At 43.2% G+C, this 19,676-nt stretch overlaps 1 protein-coding gene and 1 long non-coding RNA gene across 2 annotated transcripts in view; both read left to right on the plus strand.

Moving 5' to 3' along the window:
• The window catches only part of FBP2 (fructose-bisphosphatase 2), a 35,271-nt gene extending 20,546 nt beyond the window's left edge, over window positions 1–14,725 (plus strand). The window contains exons 5-7 of the mRNA XM_036856501.1: window positions 7,785–7,922; window positions 11,156–11,275; window positions 14,311–14,725. Of these exons, the coding sequence (XP_036712396.1) occupies window positions 7,785–7,922; window positions 11,156–11,275; window positions 14,311–14,508 (456 nt within the window). The 3' untranslated portion in view covers window positions 14,509–14,725. The remainder of the gene's footprint in view (window positions 1–7,784; window positions 7,923–11,155; window positions 11,276–14,310) is intronic.
• A 2,947-nt stretch (window positions 14,726–17,672) lies between these two features.
• On the plus strand, window positions 17,673–19,162 carry LOC118896495. Its single transcript, XR_005020190.1, has 2 exons — window positions 17,673–18,095; window positions 18,799–19,162. It is a non-coding gene; the product is annotated as an uncharacterized LOC118896495 (long non-coding RNA).
• The last annotated feature ends 514 nt before the right edge of the window (window positions 19,163–19,676 follow it).

Raw genomic sequence — 19,676 nt, forward strand, 5'->3', positions numbered from 1 at the left:
TGTGAAAACTCAAATAATTTTGACCAAAGTCCATTTCAAAATTTCCAGTATTCCATGAAGCAAAAGCTGTTGTTCAGTATTTCAACTTAATTTGAAATTACAAATGTTTATTGAGCATCTAGTGTGTCCCCAAATACCATTCTAGGCAGTGGAGGGAGATAATGCACTGATCAAACAAATATTTTAGACAGACATTTCAGGATTTTACATGCTGGTGCATGTGAAACCACACAACTCAGATTGGGACTTGAACTCACTGTCTTTTCATTGAGATCACACACCTGGTCTCAGGTCTCAGGTTCTTTATGTCTCATCACAGAAAGAATTCAGTGAGAGACAAAGTGATAGGTGAGAAGTGGATTTACTTAGAGAGACACATATTCCATACACAGAATCTGTCTCAAAAGGCGAGAATGGCCACAGGACATGGGGTTGTCTTGGAAAGTGAGAGTGGCCAAAGCAGAAACATACTCCACAGACAGAGTGTGGGCCATCTCAGAAGGCAAGAGGCCCGGAAATATGAGGTGGTTAGCTTTTTACGGGCTGAGTAATTTCATAGGCTAACGAGTGGGAGGGTTATTCCAACTATTTTGGGGAAGGGGTGGAAATTTCCAGGAATTGGGCCACTGCCCACTTTTTGGCCTTTTATGGTCGTCCTTGGAACTGTTATGGTGCTGGTGGGTGTGTCATTTAGCATATGCTGGTGTATTACATTGAGCGTATAACGAGGCTCAAGGTCCACTGGAAGTCAAGTCTTCTGCCATCTTGAGCCTAACTGGTTCTAACCAGTTTTTGTTGTGTCCTCAATGGCTCTGTCATTCTTTTAAAGGTTGTGCCCTGCCCCCTTCTTTCCTGTTTCACATGTGAGTGGATGGAAGGGGGTTACAAATTTCAAAACAGTTAAACTAAACTTTATAGTATGGAAATCTGGTATCTTTTATTTTTATAAATTTTTATTTATTTATTTATTATTTTAAAAATTTATTTATTTATGGCTGCATTGGGTCTTCGTTGCTGCACGTGGGCTTTCTCTAGTTGCGGCGAGCGGGGGCTGCTCTTTGTTGCGGTGCGTGGGCTTCTCATTGCTGTGGCTTCTCTTGTTGCGGAGCATGGGCTCTAGGTGCACAGGCTTCAGTAGTTGTGTCACGTGGGCTCAGTAGTTGTGGCTTGCAGGCTCTAGAGTACAGACTTAGTAGTTGTGGTGCACGGGCTTAGTTGCTCGGCGGCATGTGGGGTCTTCCTGGACCAGGGCTTGAACCCGTGTTCCCTGCATTGACAGGCAGATTCTTAACCACTGCGCCACCAGGGAAGTCCATCTGGTACCTCTTAAAGTCTAAATTTTTCACATATAAACCCATCAGAGCAAAACTCATTGCTGTGTTGGTTTACTGATGCTCTAATTTCTCCTTATTTTCATAGAAGCAGGAATCTGTAGTTCACAAATAATGTTACTGAGCCCAAGCTCATTCTGCTTGCTGCACGACAGCCAATAAATTGGGAGACAAGGTGTTGAGGCAAGGAATAGCGACTTTATTTGGAAAGCCGGCAGACCGAGAAGATGGCAGGTTAGGGTCCCCAAAAAACTATCTGACTGGGGTCTGGATGCCAGTTTCATTTATAGAACAGAGACTGGGAGGAGGTGAGGAAGTGAAGTAAAGAGGCCATTAGTTTTGCCTGTCTTGGCCAACATCGGGAGGGGATGTGTTAATTTCTTCTTTTCTGCAGCTATTCACAGGTGGTCAAGGTCAGATTATCTCCCTGTGAGCTGAGCAAAGGCACTTTAGTTTAACATTCAGCCACAGGGAAGGGTTCCCTGTGGCAGTCCATTATGTATGATTATAATAACAAAAGCAACGAAAAGCAGAGGTTAAAGTCAAAGAAACAGATTGAACATGGAGTCTGATTTAACTCTTCCCTGTTACAATAATACTCTCAGAATAGTAGCTGACAGTTAGACAGTGCTTATTAAGTGGTGGATAGGTATCTGTTCTAAGCAACTTGCATATATTAATGCATTTAAGCCTCACAACAGCCCTGTGAGGGTAGGTCCTACTATTATTCTCATTTTCAGATGAGGAAAGTGAGGCACAGAGAGGGTAAGTAACTTGCCCAAGGTCATGCTAGTAGCAGTGGAGCCAAGCATCACACTCAGGCTGTGATAATTGTGATTTATAAGAAAAAAATATATTTGATCATTCAGATTGAAACAGGAGGGAAGGGGACAGAGCACGACCTTTGAAAGAATGACATAGCCTGAGGACATGACATAAACTGACTAGAACCAAATGGGTCCAAGATGGCAGACAAGTCGACTTCCACTAGACCTTGAGCCTCAGTATATGCTCACTGTAACACATCAGCAAGCTAAATGACACACCCACAGGTGCCATGAGAGTTCCAAGACTGACCATAACGATCAAAAAGTGGGTGGTGGCCCAGTTCCTGAAAATCCCTGCCCCTTCCTGAAATAGCTGGACTACTCCTCCCACTCATTAGCCTATGAAATTACCCACCTCTATAAAAACTGACAACCCCATACCCTGGTGCCTTTCTCACCTTCTGAGATGGCCCACACTCTGTCTGTGGAGTGTTTCTCTATAAATAAATCCACTTCTGGGCTTCCCTGGTGGCGCAGTGGTTGAGAATCTGCCTGCCAATGCAGGGGACACGGGTTCAGGCCCTGGTCTGGGAGGATCCCACATGCCGCGGAGCAACTGGGCCCGTGAGCCACAATTGCTGAGCCTGCGCGTCTGGAGCCTGTGCTCCGCAACAAGAGAGGCCGCGATAGTGAGAGGCCCGCGCACCGCGATGAAGAGTGGCCCCCACTTGCCGCAACTAGAGAAAGCCCTCACACAGAAACGAAGACCCAACACAGCCAAAAATAAATAAACAAATAAATAAATAAATAAAATTAAAAAAAATAAAAAATAAAATAAATCCACTTCTTACCTATCACTTTGTCCCTCACTGAATTCTTTCTGCAATGAGACATCAAGAACATGAGCTTCATTAAGTGCTGAAACCAGATGTGGGATCTCAGTTGGAAGACTGGGTTTTGGCCGGGTTTGAGTCCTAGCAGTGTGGGTACAAGTCCCAATCTGGGTTTAGGCTGTGTTCGAGTTCTGGCACAGGAGTTCAAGTCCCAATCTGAGGTGTACGGTTTCAAGACGACCAAAATATATTCCTCATATATTTGTTCTTCATCCATGGTTCCTGGCTCACAGCTCCCAAAACCCTTGGAATTTCCTAAGTGCTGAGAGTGCTAAAGGTGTCTTTTGTTATGGTAATGAGGTGACTTTTGGAAGGCTCCTAAAGATGGGGTCTGGTTTCCAATGGACCCAACCTCGTGATTAGAGGGTTGGGACTTTCAATCTCACCCCCTGGCCTCTGAGGAGGGGAAAGGGACTGGAGGTTGAATCAATTGCAAGTGATTTAATCAATCATGCCTATAATACCTGTATAATGAAGCCTCCATAAAAACCCAAAGGACTGGGTTCAGAGAGCTTCTGGGTTGAGACTGAGCCTGGAGAGGGCAGGGAAGCTCTTCACCATTTCCCTGTGCATCTCTTCCATCTGGCTGTTCCTGAGTTATAGACTTTTATAAGAAACCAGTAATCTAGTAAGTAAAATGCTTCTTTAAGTTCTGGGAACCACTGTAGCAAATTAACTGACCTGAGAAAGAGGTCCTTGATGCCAAAATCTTGGCTTTCCTGCATACTGATGCTGAACAGAAATGTGGAGACAGAGTTATGGAGAAGAAAGAAAGCTTTATTTCTTTGCCAGGCAAAGAGGGAACACAGTAAGATAGCGCCTCAAGAACTGTGCCCCCCTCCCTGGGGAATAGGGAGAGGTCTTATAGTCAGGGCTCATGGTCAGAGGTATGTGATAAGGATCAAGGCAGTAGCAGTCTTGCATTCTTTCTTCTGCAAAGTTTCAAAAGGGTGGGGTTGCTGACAAGATTAGGGTTGTGCAGGGTCTCAGGGGGTCAGGTCTCCTAATCTTGATGAGCTTCTCTGGTGCCTTTTATCTTAACCTTAGGTGGTTTCATGGCTGCTCCTTTCTTAATTAGCAACTATTCGAATCTGCCCTTTGGAACTCAGGGAAAGTCATGCAGGCTGGAGTCTTGCCTGCAAGAAATGGGGGACAGAAAGGCCTCTACACCTGGGAACCCCACAGGGCCCTGCTTGGTTTCATCCTGGGAACCTCTGATTTATGTCCGGTCAGAATTATAGGTGACAACCTGGGTTTGGAACTGGCGTCTGAAGTGTCCCCACTTCGGGAGAGGGCAGACTTGTAGGACTGAACCCTTAACTTGTAGAATTTGATGCTATCTCTGTGTAGATAGTGTCAGAATTGAGTTGAATTTCAGACACATTGCTGGTGTCCGAGAATTGCTTGGTTGAATTGTTGCAGGAAGGGGGACCCCTTCCAGGGCCCGAGAGTGGGCTCTTGTCTAACATTTAGAAATGAATTGTCCAAGGAGACAGGTGCTGACAAAGCAAGAGACTTTATTGGGAAGGAGCACCCAGGCGGAGAGCAGCAGGGTAAGGGAACCCAGAAGAACTGCTCTGCCAGGTGGCTCACAGTCTTGGGTTTTATGGTAATGGGATTGGTTTCGGGGTTGTCTCTGTCCCATCATTCTGACTGAGGGTCCTTCCTGGTGGTACCTGCATCGCTCAGCCAAGAAGGATTCCAGCAAGAAGGATTCTGGGAGGTTGGTAGGATATATATATGGATTGGGGTCTCCTCTCTCTTTTTGACCTTTACCGAATTCTTCCGGTTGGCGGTAGCTTATTAGTTCCATGTTCCTTACCAGGACCTCCTGTTGTAAGATGACTCATGCAAGTGGTTACTATGGTACCTGACCAGGGCGGGCAGTTTCTGTCAGTGGTTCCCTTAACAGTATGTGTGGAACTCCTCCGCTACCCACCCCCCCAACACACACACATACACACACATAAACACACACACAGAGGAATTGGCCTTGGCACACCAATTCACAGGCAGTTTTGTGCTTAACTGTTATACCAGACAATTTTGAATAAACTCTCTCGATTACAAGCAAAGTATCTCCAAGAACATTCTGAAGTGGTTCTAAGGGTAGTAGGGAGGTGCCTTTGGCTCAGGGGTCGAGCTGAAGGATTCTAGAGACACAGCTCATGCTTTCCACGTTCGGTCACGATAGGGGGGCCCAGTCTGGATACAGGTAGGCCAAACAGCTTGATTACACATCAGAGAGAAGAGACGAACCATAGCATGCTCTCTGCTGAGCTCTTTTTATTAGCCTGAAAACCCTTTGGATCACATCACCCTACTACAAAGGACACTTGAGCAAGGACCCAGTGTATGAAGCTGAGGACTAGTTTGAAATGTTGACTTCAAGTTGAAGCAGCTTATGGCAATTGTCACAGGTAGAAAACCATAGAGGGTGGCCAGCAGGTTACTCAGGCAGGGCCTCACAGGACAGAGTTCCTTGGTGGGGCAACGAGAGCCTGCCTGATCTGTGAGTTTGCAGGGCTGGTAATTTGATTTTGTCAGAGCACACATTTTGTTCAGGCACTGAGGGACCACCTCACGTTAACCAAACTCTCAACTGTGGTATAAGCCACAATGACAAGGCATTTGTTTACAAACGGCAGATATCATTTCTGGGTGACAAGGATATGGTGCTTGATAATCAGGTACCCTCTTCTCAAAGCTGTGGGAGGCCCTTTTAATATTCAGTGGGTGCCAGTGATCACACAGTCAGAAAAAGGCATTTATTTTCCAGGTTAGAGTAAGGCTCCACAGCCAGTTCCTCCATCCCACAATAGGGAACAACTCTCCAGGGGCCTGAGTGTCTACACCCACAGCCCCTGGGGTGGATAAATAAGTGAAGACATTATTTAGACAACAGTATCTGTCTTTGATCTTTGCTGATAAACAAAAAGAAAAGGATCCTGGCTAAACTAAGTGAAGGACTTACTGTATTAATGGGAAAGCTCAGGCCCCAGGCTAGAGATGGGCAGGTCTGGGAAGCAGGATTCACAGGAACGGTCCCACAGGACAGCCAGTCTGGTCTGGACACCACCCCTGATGCTGTGTCTCTCGCTCAGGTTTCAAATGCCAGGGAGGAGTATCTATTTTGCTAAGCTCAGTCAGGTGCCTGACCTTGGGCTAGAGGAGGCCCAGCTTAGAGTCTTCTTAGACTGGCATCCAATGAGAAAAGTTAATTATTCAAAGGCAGTTAGGGTGATTTTAGGACGTGGAACTCCATGCTGAGCTGCTCCAAAGCAACAAATGTCCAGAGCAAGTTATTAAAGCTCATGATCCAGAGACCATCAAGTACTTCCCTGCAACATAAGAAGCTGGTTTACTAGCAAGGGAGAAGGCACTCTGGAGGAACCGTGAGGCATTGTGCTAAGAGGGGGTTGGCTTGGGCTTATTATAGCACTTGGGGTTTTGCTTGATGATTCTAAGGAGAATTTGAGAAAGAGAGGGTCAGCTCTGGATTGGGTGTTGTCTAGATGTGGGTACAATGAATGATTGTGTATCTCAGTGTGTATGTAGGAGGTGGGAAGTTTAAAGTGAGGGTAGAGATTCATTGGTAAAGAAGCACTCATCACTCACATTTGGCAGAAGAGAGGCGCGTCGAGTTGTTTTTGCACTTGAGTATCCTCATCATTGTCTTGTTTCAGACACAGGCAGTGTGGCCTTGTCCCTTTGTGAGAGTGTTGTAGATGTTCATTAGGAGCCTTCTAGCTGTGAGCTGTCATCTTGGGGGATTTTTACTTTCTCAGTCTTCAAAGTTTAATCAAAACTGATTAGATTTCCAGGGTCTGATTTTCTTCCTAGTGACTTAGAGAGACATCCTGCCTTTCAAAGTGAATCTGCAGCTAGCTAATTACATTCCTAGGGATGAGACCGTCAGCACTCTAATTCTGAGGATGTAAAAAACATTTTTTTGTCAACTATTCCTCATGCTGAGCGAATACAGTTTCTGATTGAAGGGATTTCTCTTTACCCCTATAAGAGTAGTTGGGATACAAGGAACTTAGAATGGTTTCCAACACTGAGTCGTTAAGATAAACAAAATAACTGGGTACTTCCCTGGCGGTCCAGTGCTTAAGACTCCATGCTTCTGATGCAGGGAGCACAGGTTCGATCCCTGGTTGGGGAACTAAGATCCCACATGCCTCACCGTGTGGCACCCCCCCCCAAAAAAAAGCTGAACTGAATGTGGAAGAGGATGGCAAAAACAGTATAGGAAATACAGGATAAATAAATTAAAGAAAAATAACTGGACCACAAATTAGTGGTCTAACTGCATCCCCCACCTTCATGACAAATCCCGTTCGAGTAACTTCTTCCTCTCATTGTTGATGGCCCAAATCTTCCTGAAAACATTAGGAATTAACCGGGGGTGAGAACTTGGGGGATAAATACAGCTAGGTTCTTTACAAATGAGTAACCTAGCTACGGTGAAAGTTACAAAGGAAATTTTCCCTCTTTTTCCTTTGAATTATTTTATTTCATGTTGTATCACCGCTTGAGCTTTTTCCTTTGAATTATTTTATTTCTTGTTATATCACCGCTTGAGCTGCCTGTGCAGGCTCCATATTGTCACTGTTCTTTATATAACTCATAAAAACATCACTGGGCAGGCTGCAGAGGACCTGGCAAACCCCAGGGTTCTTTGAGCAGACCCACATCTTCTACTGTTCTCTGGTTGTTGGAGGTGTGTGCTGTTGGCTTCTGTTTCCTGGTATCTCTCTTCTTCCTGGTGTTTCTCTTCACCTTTCTAGGCCCTTGGTGAATTTGTCCTGGTGGAAAAAGGTGTCAAGATTAAAAACAAAGGAAAGATTTACAGCCTCAATGAGGGCTATGCCAAGTATTTTGATGCTGCCACCACAGAATATGTGCAGAAAAAGAAATTTCCCGAGGTGAGTGAAGAAAGCTAAGGCAGAAGGTGGGGGGAATGCTGTCTCAGTGGGTTCCTGTTTCGGGGATGGCTGTCGGGGCCTGGCTGAAAGAGGTTGGTGCCCCTGTTTATGGCTCTGGCCCATATGAGAATGGCGGATTCTGACTTTCTTCATAAGCAATCGATATCTTTCATAGCTAAACTTTACGTACTATAGGTAATACTCCCCAGGTGAGTTTTTCCAGGAGAAATTGTCTATGAAGAAGGCAGAGACCAATGTTTCAAAATCCAGAGTTTCAGGCCAGAGCATCTCCCCTGTCATTTTTTGCTGAGCTACCACCAGTGCTGATTCTGGTCACTTACTTGTATTTAGGTGGAATAATTACGTTCAAAAGTACCATTCATATGCTCTAATATCAGGGCCTGGGGTTTACTCCAAGTTTTAGGAAGGTCTTTGGCTCTCAGTGTGATCACAGAGTCCTGGACTTCATGTGGCTACTAATATAGCCCAAACAATCCAGTATGTATGTCTGCCATACAAAGAGCGCTTTTAAGACAAGGTGTGGCAAGGAGTCAGAGCATTTCCAGATCAAGAATGTGAAGTCTGACCTACACTGGAAGTGGCTGGAAAAACAGTGGTGTGACGTGCCAGCCTGGCTGTCCCTGGAAGCCCTTCACCACGAGCTCCAGGGAGAAAGAGCTCAGGATTCCAGAGGGTCCAGAGCAGTTAGTCAACAGGGTGCTGGGACCTGCCTCTGCTGCCTTAAATGGAAGCTTTAGAGAGTTTTCTTCTTTCTCTGTTCTGTTTGTTCTTTAAGCAAAATTCTTAGAAATGCAGTCTCCTGTACCTCTCCTTTGCTGTCATGCACAAACCTGTTAGATATCTTAAGGACAGAAGTAACAGGATATGAATTGTGAGGTTGATAAAGTCAAAATTATTTACAAGTTCCCAGTCTTGGAGATGATTTCATGGTTGTTCCCATTCTAAACTAAGATGCGCCTCTTTTAGAACCCATAAAGGAAGATACTTATTTTACCACTGAAAAACCAAACTCGTATGAAAAAAAACCCATAAATCTTTTTGAAGGAGAAGTTGCAAACTGAGAAAAAAAGTAATCACCGCACATATGACCGACAACAGGTGAACAGTCTGTCTACACAAGGACCAAAATACAAGGATGAACACCCAAACAGAAAACCAGGCAAAGGGCACAATAGTGCAAGTCATGGAAGAAACAAATATCCAGTCAGCAAATGGGAAGATGCTAATAAAAAAGAATGCAAATTAAAATGCAACATCGTTTCCACATATGAGATTTGCATAGATCTAACAGATGAATAGTGCTCAGCGGTGTGGGAAAATAAGCACTCTCATAAAATGTTAAAGGAAACATAAATGCCACAACCTTTCCGGGGGGTGGCAATCTGGCAATATGATTTCAAATATTGAATATTCAAATCTTTTGACTTAGTTAATCCTAAATTTCCCCTGGAAACTGATCCTAAAGAACTAATAGGTCAAATAAAAAAAGATAAATGAACAAGGATATGTCACTGCAGCATTGTTTATAACAACAACAAAGGAACAACTGAAGTATTGTATCCATCAGGAAGGATTGGTTGGGGGCATCCGCAACATTCTAGTGAAATATTGTGCCACGCATCTATTCATCCATTAGGAAGGTAAGTGCTTCTTTATATATTGGTAGTGAAACATGTCCACAAAATACACATATATATGTGAACGTATTTATGCACACAGATATATATATAGTATGTATGTATGCATAACATGTCTTAAAAATGTGCCATCTTGTTAATAGCTGTTTCTGGAAGTTGAGGTTTTAGGGTTCTTCACTTTCTCTTGTGAAAGTGAAGTGAAAGTGAACCTAGAACTCCACATGTCCAACTCTGACCCTCCTATCCCCCACCCCCCACTAAACATACACCCCCAAGCCTGCTCCTTCCTGGTTCTTCTTCTCTTGATCCATACTGCCTCAACCATCATACTCATTCCCAACAACATTAAGGGAGTGAGTCGAGAGGATTACCTCTTTCTTATGCCCATGTCTAATCATTCACTTGGTGTTATCAACTCTACTTCCTAAATATCTCTCAAGTTAGTCCATTTTCTTTATCCCTATGGCCATTGGTCTAATTCAGACCTGTGTTCTTTTACCTACTGAGAAGTCTCTTAATTGGCATCTGAAGGTGTTTTTATATACTTAATATCATTATGTGAATAAAATGGAGGAGGCAAAATCTCCCATGTAATTTTTTTTTTCCCATGTAATTTTTAAGGTAACAACCTAAGTAGTGCTTTCAAGAAATCTCACGTAAATGAAATTCAGTAAGTATTTTCCCAGCACGTACTTTTTGCCTCACACCAGGCTGGGCTCAGGGAATGCCAAGATCAAGCAGAAAGTCTTTTCCCCAAGGGCGTCACAGACTGATGGAGGGGCCTGGCTTATGAATATAAATGCTTATGAAATCAATGCATTTTATTGTGGCTGATGCCTCACAAAACACTGGATATCTGCCCTGAGGAATTTTGGTGTTTCCCTGCACTGTCAGAGAATTATTAGATTAGACACAGAAATGTCAGATGGGTCACTGAATGAGGAAAAGCAAACCTGCCCAAACCATTTCATCAGATAGTCGTGCCTTACCTGACATGCCCTACTTGAGGGAAATTATGGACTTTGTTTTTTTCAGAACAAATATTCTTTTCATTACATGACTAATGAAATTGAGGTTTATAAGGAAGTTGTTGTATTTCTTTGCATGATTTCTAAGGCTCTTTAAAATAATTTTGCCAGTGAATAAACACTGCTTACACTAAGTGCAAAAGTTATCATGGTTCAAGGGAGTCTGGTTTTCAGAAAGCTGAAAAGTGCTCTGAACTCTGGGGGCCAAGGAGGAGATTCAAGGAGCAGCCAAACAGTTGGCATTTGTCTGTACTTCCTTTTTCTTTCTTTTTTTTAATTTTTTTTTTTCTTGTTAGCTTCTGTCTTAGGACACATATTGTCTCTCACTTTTAGTCCAACATTTAATGAGTCCAATCACTAGTTGAGGTTTGGGGGTGCCTAATGAATGGAATGCTCAGTTATATAATATTTTCAATTCCTAAGCTAGTGGGTGGAAGAAGGAGGCCCTGGAATGCAGAGGTCGCACCAGCTGGATGTGTGACCTGAAGCAGGTGCTGAGTAATTGCTAAGCTCACTGCGTCTTGTCTCTTCCCTCTCTGCCTTCTAGGATGGCAGTGCTCCCTATGGGGCCAGGTACGTGGGCTCCATGGTGGCTGACGTGCACCGCACCCTGGTCTATGGAGGGATCTTTCTGTACCCAGCGAACCAGAAAAATCCGAAGGGCAAGGTAACTCTCCTTTGTCTGCTGGCTGAACCCATTCAGGGAACCAGTCAGAATTTGCTTTCTCATGCCTGCTTTTTGGCTACTGCCCTGTCCTTGGCATGTCTGTCTGTGAGTGGGCAGGTGGAAGAGAAACGAAGTCTATATCCCATTAGTGAATTCTGAGGCTGTGGTAGAAGGTGTGGAGAAGGAGGCGGCTGAAGTTGTTGTTATTGGTGATTGTCACTGGCCTTTACTTCCGCGGGCCTCACGCCCCTCAATTCACTGTGAGTCAACTGTGTTCATCTCCCACTTTCCCCATGCTGTGTCTATCTTTCAGCTTCATCAGCAACTGATTTTGCATCATAGACCCTTTTGAGAATTTAATGAAACTTATGGACCCACTTCCCAGAAGAAAATTACATGTAAACATACACATTACATATGTTTTCAGGGGGTTCACGATGATCTGAGGTCTACCCAAAAATTCCCTAGAGAGTTCCCAAAGTCCAGACTAAGCACTTCTGCTCAGAACTCATTCAATATTTCTGGAAAGGTAGCTCCTGGAAGGTCTCACTGCAACTTTATGATCCCAATGCATCTGTTTTGAATAGACACCACCATGGAAAGGTGTCTGATTTTTAGCCAGTCACAGAATCATAGGTAAGTAGACAAATCCAGACAAAGGCCTGTCGTATTCTCTGACACACCAACAAGTAGCCACATGTATATATGTCTCTCAGCATGGGCGACCTGAATTATTGGAATGCCAGATTCAAAGCCACAATAAGAAATCTAACACAGCACATGAGACCAGAGAGGAGATTTTAATATGCAGATTGGTATGTCAGGCATTTTTTTTCACGTGAGTGTTTAGCTCACCTATATTTGCTGGTGGAACTAAGAGTCACAGATAAATCTGCTGGAGGAAAGAAAAGTGTTACGGAGTATTAAGTGAGATAGGGTAGAAGATGTGGAAATTCTTTTTTTTGGCGGTGCTGCGCAGCATGCAGTATCTTAGTTCCTCGACCAGGGATTGAACCCACGCCCCCTGCAGTGGAAGCGTGGAGTCTTAACCACTGCACCACCAGAGAAGTCCCCTATATATTTTTTTAAAATGTGGAAATTCTTAAGTAGAACCGCTCTTGCCACATACTCAACGGGGAGAACATTAAGACTAATTATTACTAATTATTAAGATGATTTAAAATGAGTCTGAAAATATCCACATATAATTACAAAAACATTTCCATAAGCATGTATAATTGCATATATAGATCTATATTCATAGCACCGTATTGAAAGTATCATTGGTTTCTGACCTCCATGTTTTAGCTCTCAAGGTCTCTGTGACCACATTTGTGTGTGTGGGTGCATGGTTGGGTTCTCCTCCTATGTGCGCTTGTCTCTGTAGAGCAGTGTAGATATTGATCGTGGAAAAAAAATAGATTGCATGGCCTGCAGGTCAAGGTACCATGAAGATCTGGACATTGTGTTTTAAGATGCGTTTACTACAAGAATGGCATTTTAAGGTCAGAACAAACCTTGGCTCTGAGACAAGCTTTATGCAAGAATGCTGTGCTTATTTATTTGTTTGTTTGTTTACTTATTTATTTATTGTATCTGAATCAACATGATACAAACAAAAGCATGGTATGCTGTTTTCCCAAAATGGCAATAAATGCCCTCTACAGTCTTAATTTACTTTCTCCTCGATGCCTGGCTCTCCAACCCAGATTGGAGATATTTTGTTCCTCTCTTTGAAATAACAATAATTTAAAAATCAGCACAAGATATAACTATTTTCTCCAAGTAGTTTTAACAGATGCATTTCAAGAAAAGAATGGAAAGAAAAAGGCTGCACAGAGCTAGATCAACCACTTTGAAAGCTCGTTGCGGAAAAGGAGAAAATTTTTTAAACTACAGATTTTGTACCTATGGGGGAAGGAAGGAGAAGATAGTATGATACTGAGTCAGAGCATGCAGCTAGAATGTCACCCTGAATCTAATGTGATGTGTGTGTGTGTCCGCTGTGGGTCAGGGGATGGGAAGGGAGTCAGAACATAATGACAGAAATAGATCCAGAAAGGACATTCAGTCAGCCCATTTCAATTCAATTCACCATATTCTAACTGGACACAGGACAGACACCTGCTAGTTCTCACAGTGACTTTTAGAAAGGCATTTCTTCCTCAGAACAGGCTCGGCCCTGGACCCATGTACCTGGCTTGACAAACAAAGGTGCAGGCTGATTTTTCCCCCCCATTTCTGCCCTCCACTGGGAGCCCCTGTGCAATGTACCCGGTAGCCTTGTTTGGACACTCTCTACATGTCAGGCAGTACTAGGAATGGAGATGCCACAAAGACCAACCTTGACAGACCCCTCCCCTGCCCTCTAGGGAGGGCGTCCAAGGAGGAAGGCAGATGTTAAACAAACTTCAGAGTCAGGACTGTTATGAAAGGGGAAGTACAGGATACTGTGAGAGAGCACGCAACGAGAGAGTTAACTAACTTAGTGTAAGGGGCCAAAAAGAAAGGCCATTTAAACACCAGCAAACTGTTCGGCCAAGTTGACACTTGAGATGTTCCTCCCCACGATGCGGGACACTGTGGTTATCCTGAGAGACTGGCCAGCACTCCTGAGGTGACCTTCCGATCCCATCCAAGCTTGACTCTTGACTGGCCATAACGCCTGGCATATAGAGGCTCCTAACCGGGCCCCGCAGAATCAGTTCACCTCATTGCGGAACCAAAGAGAAATGAGTACCTAGATCTCATACTCCCAAGTGAGAAGGCCAAGCTCTCATAAGCACAAAGGTCACAAGACAGGTAGATATCAACCAGAGGTGTCCCCAAAGGCATATGTGATCAGTATCAGCTGAGACACCCAGCCTTCTGGAGAGCGTAGGGCTCGGGCAGCCGGCTCCGCTGAGACGGGCAAACGCACTCGCACTAACGAGACAGCAGTTGAGCAGTTGGAATTCCTCGTGGAGCTTTAGGGGCATGGCTTAGGAATTTTGACCAGTTGCAACACTTGTCCGCCTGACTCTGTTCCTCTGCAGCTCCGGCTCTTGTATGAGTGCAATCCTGTGGCCTACATCATCGAGCAGGCAGGAGGCATGGCGACCACAGGCACCCAGCCTGTGCTGGACGTGAAGCCTGAGGCCATTCACCAACGAGTCCCCCTCATTCTAGGGTCCCCGGATGATGTGCAGGAATATCTCACCTGTGTACAGAAAAACCAGGCAGGCAGGTGGTGAGTCTGACCCCTCAAGCCCTCTTCTCTTTGTGTTGTACCTTGTTAAGGACCCTAGATGAATGATAGGTGAGTGAATGCTGGTGATGAGAAACAAAAGGCAAATCCACCAAATCACATCCAGAAGAGCAGTGGCCAAGTGCTCACGACAAGTCTAGAAGCCAGAGGCGAGTCTGTGGTCAGTGTAAAGGGCTAAAAATAAAACCCACATGTGAAAAGAACAACTTTGATTTGTCTTCTGTCATGAACAGTGACAAATAGGGTTGTGATTCTAAGTCTATCAGCCCAAGTAATCAGCAGCTGTCCACTTGTGGGCAAAAGGTACAGAGATCAGTTAAGAATTTGTCTTGGTTTGCTTAAAATTTGAACCTAGTGTCTGAGTCCTATAGTGATTAATTTCCTTTCTTATAAAATAGATATGTATATTTTATATATATACTTATTATATATACTTATATATATTCAAGATATATAAATATATACATTATATATATTTAAATATATAAATGGTTGACTTAATTTCTTAGAAGTTTTTGTCTTATTGTGGATAGGTTTTGAGTTAGAAATCTCATGGGTATTAAATTCTAAAATTTTGGATCAAGCCTTTATTAGGAGCAATGATTTGGATAACCAACAACTATTATTTTTTTTTTTTTGATGAAAGATGCCTTTATTTATTTATTTATTTATTTATTTATGGCTGTGTTGGGTCTTCGTTTCTGTGCGAGGGCTTTCTCTAGTTGCGGCAAGTGGGGGCCACTCTTCATCACGGTGCGCTGGCCTCTCATTATCGTGGCCTCCCTTGTTGCGGAGCACAGGCTCCAGACGCGCAGCTCAGTAATTGTGGCTCATGGGCGTAGTTGCTCTGCGGCATGTGGGATCTTCCCAGACCAGGGCTCAAACCCGTGTCCCCTGCATCGGCAGGCGGATTCTCAACCACTGCGCCACCAGGGAAGCCCCCAACAACTATTTTAATAGAAAAATGTGGTCACCTATTGACAAAGCCACATGCTAATTGGAATTAATATTTAAAAATTAACACCTACTTTTCTCAACCTCTTGACTTTTCCTTTTTAATATTTTCAGGAAATATTTTAATCTATCCTAGGCCCCAACCACAGTGCACTGGTTAATGACCCTTCATTTGTCCAAATTATGTCTAGATTCGGATGGGGTGGCATATGCATCAGAAATCTCAGCTTGCTTTTCCAAGAGTTGCTATATATGTTTATGGACCTGGAGGCCAAAAATACCTAATGAAATATTCACAAACAAATCCAGAAATATTTAAAACAAAGATACATCAGGACAAAATCAGGCTTAACTCCAAAATTCAAGAATGATTCAATATTAGAAAATCCAGGGACTTCCCTGGTGGCACAGAGGTTAAGAATCCGCCTGCCAATGTAGGGGACACAGGTTAGAGCCCTGGTCTGGGAAGATCCCACATGCCGTGGAGCACCTAAGCCCATGCACCACAACTACTGAGTCTGCGTGCCACAACTACTGAAGCCTGCGTGCTTAGGGCCTGTGCTCCGCAACAAGAGAAGCCACGGCAACGAGAAGCCCGCGCACCGCAACAAACAGTATCCCCCGCTCACCGCAACTAGAGAAAGCCTGCGGGCAGCCACGAAGACCCAATGCAGCCAAAAATAATAAAATAAATAAACTAATTAATTTAAAAACAAAGAAAATCCATTAAATAATGCATTAGATTAAAGCTAAAGGCAGTGGTGGGGAGGTGGGGGCTAGGAGAAACCATGGGAAGAAACATTCCTTTACCACTTTAGCTTTGGACAAAGTAGTTCATACCACCCAAAGATGGATTTCAATTTGGATATAATTCAGGATTCAGTAGTGTTCCTCTGTCCACCTCTGCTTGGCAGCAGTAACAGAAGCAGTAAAATTTAATACGTAATCGAAAAATTTTCGTCTTCCTCCACAAAACACAAAGATTTTCTAGGAAAAATTCTGATTCTAACCAATGGGCTATTAATACTTCATTAGACATTTCATCAGAAACTTTCTTTATTGGAAAGATTCAAACTGAAGTCTTCACTTCTTAGGGATAAATTGATGTGGTGAGCACATGGTTTCAGGACTACACAGCCAGGAGGAGAAGGAGTTTTTGGAAACGAAGGTGGATGATAGCACCTTCAATCATGGTCTGTGTTGCTTTGATGAATGTGGTAGGTGCTCAGGGAAAGATCCATTCACTCACTACCCTTCTTCAAGCTGAGTCTCTTGGTCCCTGCACATCAAATCTAAGAACGGGAAACCAGGGGAGAGTATGGGACTCACATTCCATTCTCAGTGGCTACATATCAAAGATTTGAGGGCATTGGTGCAATGGTGCCTGGGTGACCAGTGCTTTCATAGGCAGGGTCTGGAAAGACCCTCAGAAAGGAGTTGGGCTCTCTGGCCGAAGTGATCTGAGAATCCCTTTCCTCTTGGTTTCTCATTCCCTCCTGATTGCCTTCCCAGTTTAGATGCTTTTGTCTATCTCAGGAGAAATCCAGTTGTTCTTTCCATTTTCCAGCAGCCCCCAAAGTACCCTCTGCAGGTCTGGCCCCACTTGGGGAAGGTGGGACCATTCACTGGTTTCTATTGTATTTTGGGCAGATGAGCTTCAGCAGCTTGGGGGGCAAACCCATTAACACATCAAAAGGAGAGAAGCATTTTAATAAATACTCTTTAAAAATAAGAAGAAAACATGGTGTTTCAAATCAGTGAGACATGAATGACTGGTGTTTGAATAATAAGCTAGTCATTTGGGGGAAAAAAAAAACAACAACCCAAAACCTAGATCCCCAAACATGTTGCAGATGCATTTCAGAATTAAACATACAAAATAAAACTGTAAAGGTATGGCAAAAAGATAAAGAAGAATATATTTATGACCTTAAACGGGACCAAAAGACACAAAGCATAAGATATAAAGGAAAGACAGATGTGAATATATCAAAATAAAAACAATACACCCCATAGTTAAAAGACAATTGATAGCTTAGGAGCTTCAAGATGGCGGAAGAGTAAGACGCGGAGATCACCTTCCTCCCCACAAATACATCAGAAATACATCTACATGTGGAACAGCTCCTATAGAACACCTACTGAATGCTGGCAGAAGATCTCAGACCTCCCAAAAGGCAAGAAACTCCCCACGTACCTGGGTAGGGCAAAAGAAAAAAGACAATTGATAGCTTAGGAGAAAATATTTGCAACCTATAACAAAAAATGAACATCAAGAATCATACATATTGAGAGGAAAAGGAAACTATCCTAGAGAAATAAATTAAGGATATAAAACTGCAATTTGCAGAAGAGAAAACACAAACAGTCAATAAACATGTGAAAAGATGGTTAGACTCTCTGATGATCAGGGAAATGTAAGTAAAATAACATCACTTTTCACTTATCAGATTGGCAGGGTACAATGAAGACTGAAAACATCAAATGCGCTAACAATGCAGGGAAATGACCCCGTTCCCTCTGCTGGTGAGACAGATGGTGGGAACAGCCTTCTGGGAAGGCAATTTGGCAGTTCTGTTTAAATGGACAGCCCCTCTGGCCCAGTAGTCCTACACTTTGGTAGGTATAAAACAGCCTATATTAGTCTTTTAAAAATTAAGTATTGCTTGTAATGGCAAAAAGATGAGAGCAATTTAAATGTCCACCTGTAGGGAGATAGTTGATTCGTTGTGCAGCAGTTTAAATAAGTTGGGACTTACAAACCCACTCCAGTCTTTTATGAATATGGAAATAAATACCTTAAATAGTTTTATACAGAGGCATTCTTAACATCGAAATAGACAAATGCAGAAAGAAAGAAATATATCAGCTAGCACCCTAAGGTCTTTTGTTTCTTTTTAACCTGATGAGAATTAACATGTTCTTTACTCTCTGGCTTCGCTTTCATGAAATGAAATCTAATCGCTTTTTTTTTTTTTTTTTAGTGAGGAAGAGAATACAAATGAGAAAGATATGGAGGGAAAGTAGGAAATGGTGGGTGGGTCTATAAGGTGGGTCTGTATATCAGGGTTTTCCAGAGAAACAGAGCTGATAGGGGACACACACACACCTATGTTACAGTCTTGAGGCAGAATTCCTGCTTCCCTGGGAAACCTAAGTTTTGCTCTTAAGACCTTCAGCTGACAGAAGAGGCTGAAGGGGTTCAGGACAGGCCATCTCAAAATGTGCTGCTTTGGCATATTGATTATTTTGAGCTGAAGGCACTTGAGAATCAGCAGATCCAGGAAGAGCTTTCTGATCTGCCCTTTCTACCTAAAAGCAGGTCATGAAATTTCCCACGAGAGATGTGCCCTCCCTGTACCAGGAGGAGAAATACGTGCTTGTCACCAGAGACTGGGAGTCAACACGGAAGTGGATCTGTGTGAACAAACCTGCTAAAATAACCCTCATCTTCCACTAGTTTTGCACCCCTCTGCCCCCATATACAGCTTCTAGTCACTTCCCCACAATTACTGCCCTTAGGCCAATCCCCTTTGTCTTGTCATTTTTTCACAGATTTATTATTTCTTTGCCTAAATGGTATAAAAGCTTTCAGCTCTGGTCACTTCCTTGGAACTTCATTCTCTTGTAAAAGTCCCCATGTATGTGTAAAATTTAATAAAATGTGTATGATTTTCTTCTGTTAATCTGGCTTATGTCAGTTTAATTCTTAGGCAGGCCAGACACCCTAAGAAGGTAGAGAAGAATTTTTCCTTCCCTACATGCCCACTCACATCATCGAGAGAAAACTTTAGTTAAAGTCAACTGATTGTAAATGTTAATCACTTCTACACAGTATCTTCACAGCAACCTCTAGACTAGTGTTTGACCAAAGAACTGGGCACCATAGCCTAGCCAAGTTGACACATAGAATTAACCATCACAATCTGAAGTACAAATGAGGAAAGATGACCAAGCTATAATCATAGGGGAAAAGGGCATTTTGCAAATAGATATGACGTGATGCCACTTTCATAAAATAAAATTTTAAAAAAACGACAAAACTACATGATCCAGTCCTTCACATTTCACTAGTGGCTATAACTTCTGTGAAGTCTGCCAAAACCTACTTCTGTAATTATCTGTGCCTCCTTCCCCAGGGTTCTCATTGCATCTGTCTCTTCACTGGCTTCCTTGCATCTCTTCCTCTCTCTCTCTCTC

The sequence above is a fragment of the Balaenoptera musculus genome, chromosome 6, assembly GCF_009873245.2.
Source record: "Balaenoptera musculus isolate JJ_BM4_2016_0621 chromosome 6, mBalMus1.pri.v3, whole genome shotgun sequence".
NCBI classification, from domain to species: Eukaryota; Metazoa; Chordata; class Mammalia; order Artiodactyla; family Balaenopteridae; genus Balaenoptera; species Balaenoptera musculus.